At 42.4% G+C, this 1,692-nt stretch overlaps 2 protein-coding genes across 2 annotated transcripts in view; one reads left to right on the forward strand and one right to left on the reverse strand.

Annotated features, from left to right (window-relative positions):
* Positions 1-1,692, reverse strand: part of T265_04689 (hypothetical protein) — a gene marked incomplete at both ends in the record, with an annotated part of 42,328 nt that overhangs the window by 25,356 nt on the left and 15,280 nt on the right. Inside the window, one exon of the mRNA XM_009169493.1 lies at positions 850-1,085. Within this exon, the coding sequence (XP_009167757.1) occupies positions 850-1,085 (236 nt within the window). The remainder of the gene's footprint in view (positions 1-849; positions 1,086-1,692) is intronic.
* Positions 1-1,692, forward strand: part of T265_04691 (hypothetical protein) — a gene marked incomplete at both ends in the record, with an annotated part of 42,456 nt that overhangs the window by 16,547 nt on the left and 24,217 nt on the right. The gene's annotated exons all lie outside the window — the stretch shown is intronic.

Raw genomic sequence — 1,692 nt, forward strand, 5'->3', positions numbered from 1 at the left:
GCACGATATTCGAGATATCGCAGTATATTTTCACAAACCGAATTGATTTGCAAATGAGTGTATTTCTCGAAAACAGTGCAATTGGGGTTCAAGTGGATCATAGGGTTGACGGAAGCTCGGGGACTGTGCCTGCGTGATGAGCCCCAAGAAGGGCAAAACCGGTCGTGGGCTGTCGAAGAGCTCTCAGCAACCTTGTGAGTAGTTTCCTTTATGAAAATATACTGCGATATCTCGAATATCATCCCAACTGAAACATGACGCGACCTGTGTGCATTTCATTCAGTTATAGAATATCATAAACGAGAGATTCAGTTGAGTCTCTTGTGAAAACCAAATCGATTTGCAAATGAGTGTATTTTTTCTCTCATAAATCGATTTGCAAATGAGTGTATTTCTCTTTTCTCTCATATTCTCCAGTTACCCTTTCGCATTCGTCGCTTGCCTTCACTTTCTACGTAACCATGCTCTTCATAAATAAATGATAATACTCTGGCTTCCTATAGGCGGCTAAACCACTATGACATACTTCTGCCTTTGCGAGTGCTCACGAGAAACTGATGAAGTGAAACATCGTCTCTTTCTTATTCATTACATACAGACTGTCTTAAGTTTCACTAGAAGTCAGCATTAGTTCATCAGATACGGTTGAAATTGGGTGCAAAGTATTCCATCAAACAGATCCCTATCACTGGTAGTCACTCCAGAAACAGCAAGTGCCTTCGAGTAGGAGGGTGACCACAACTTCGAGGAGTGCATAAATTGGAGTGTGAAATGTGGGAACCGTGATGCTGACTTGAAGTTCATGAATCAGCGGGAAAAAGATAACCCAACCCGAAGAAAACAACTAACTTTGTCACTGTCCCATTCAGAAGATTCGGAATCTGCACCAGCCATTGTTGTCGGTGCTGGAGTTGAGCCGGCTAACCAGAAAGGAGCAAGAATGGTCGCTTGGACGGCGGACAAATTCGGGTGCATCACGGAATCCCCATCGCAAATCAGCTGCTCAATAACAATGAACCGCGTCAGACGGTCAGCCAGTTCGGACCACAGGCGAAGTGCGTCAGGTGAATAACAAATGATGGGGGCTAGAACCAGAGAAAGAACGAGGATCGTAGTAAATCCTTTAGCGGATGCTCTGGAAAATTGCTCATTAGTTAGAAACAAGATGGATAGAGGAACATGTACACTTTGGCATCAAGCACTGAGTACCGTATTTCGAGAATTTCCAAAGCGCTCTGTTTGCTATTCCAATTGGGATGTAACTTACTAGTTTATCGAATCCTTCCAAGTCTTTTACTTCCACAGTTTGACGCATTCAGATTTCGAAATCAGAAGCAGAACTCCAAAGCGAATTTTCCATATAGGGGACCACTCATATCATCTAGCTAAAGTGAATAGTTAGTCGTCTAACCGCTGTGTACCCCTGGAGCAGCTATCATGTTAAGTCAGGATTAAATTACAGTTACCCTAGATGGATGGACGGCTTGCCGATTTTCGGTTGAATCTTTTCTCAGTTCTCACGACCATTCCATAATTTGGTTTCTGCGGGGAATCTACCAGAGGAGATTAATGTAAATTCTGCTTCAAAAAGCAGAAACTGATGTTCTCTTGAAAGAGCACTACTCAACTATTGTTCCTCAAATGTTATACGGGGACACAGAACGAAATAAATAGATAAAATGTTGAAAATTA

This window comes from Opisthorchis viverrini (assembly GCF_000715545.1).
Source record: "Opisthorchis viverrini unplaced genomic scaffold opera_v5_81, whole genome shotgun sequence".
NCBI classification, from domain to species: domain Eukaryota; kingdom Metazoa; phylum Platyhelminthes; class Trematoda; order Opisthorchiida; family Opisthorchiidae; genus Opisthorchis; species Opisthorchis viverrini.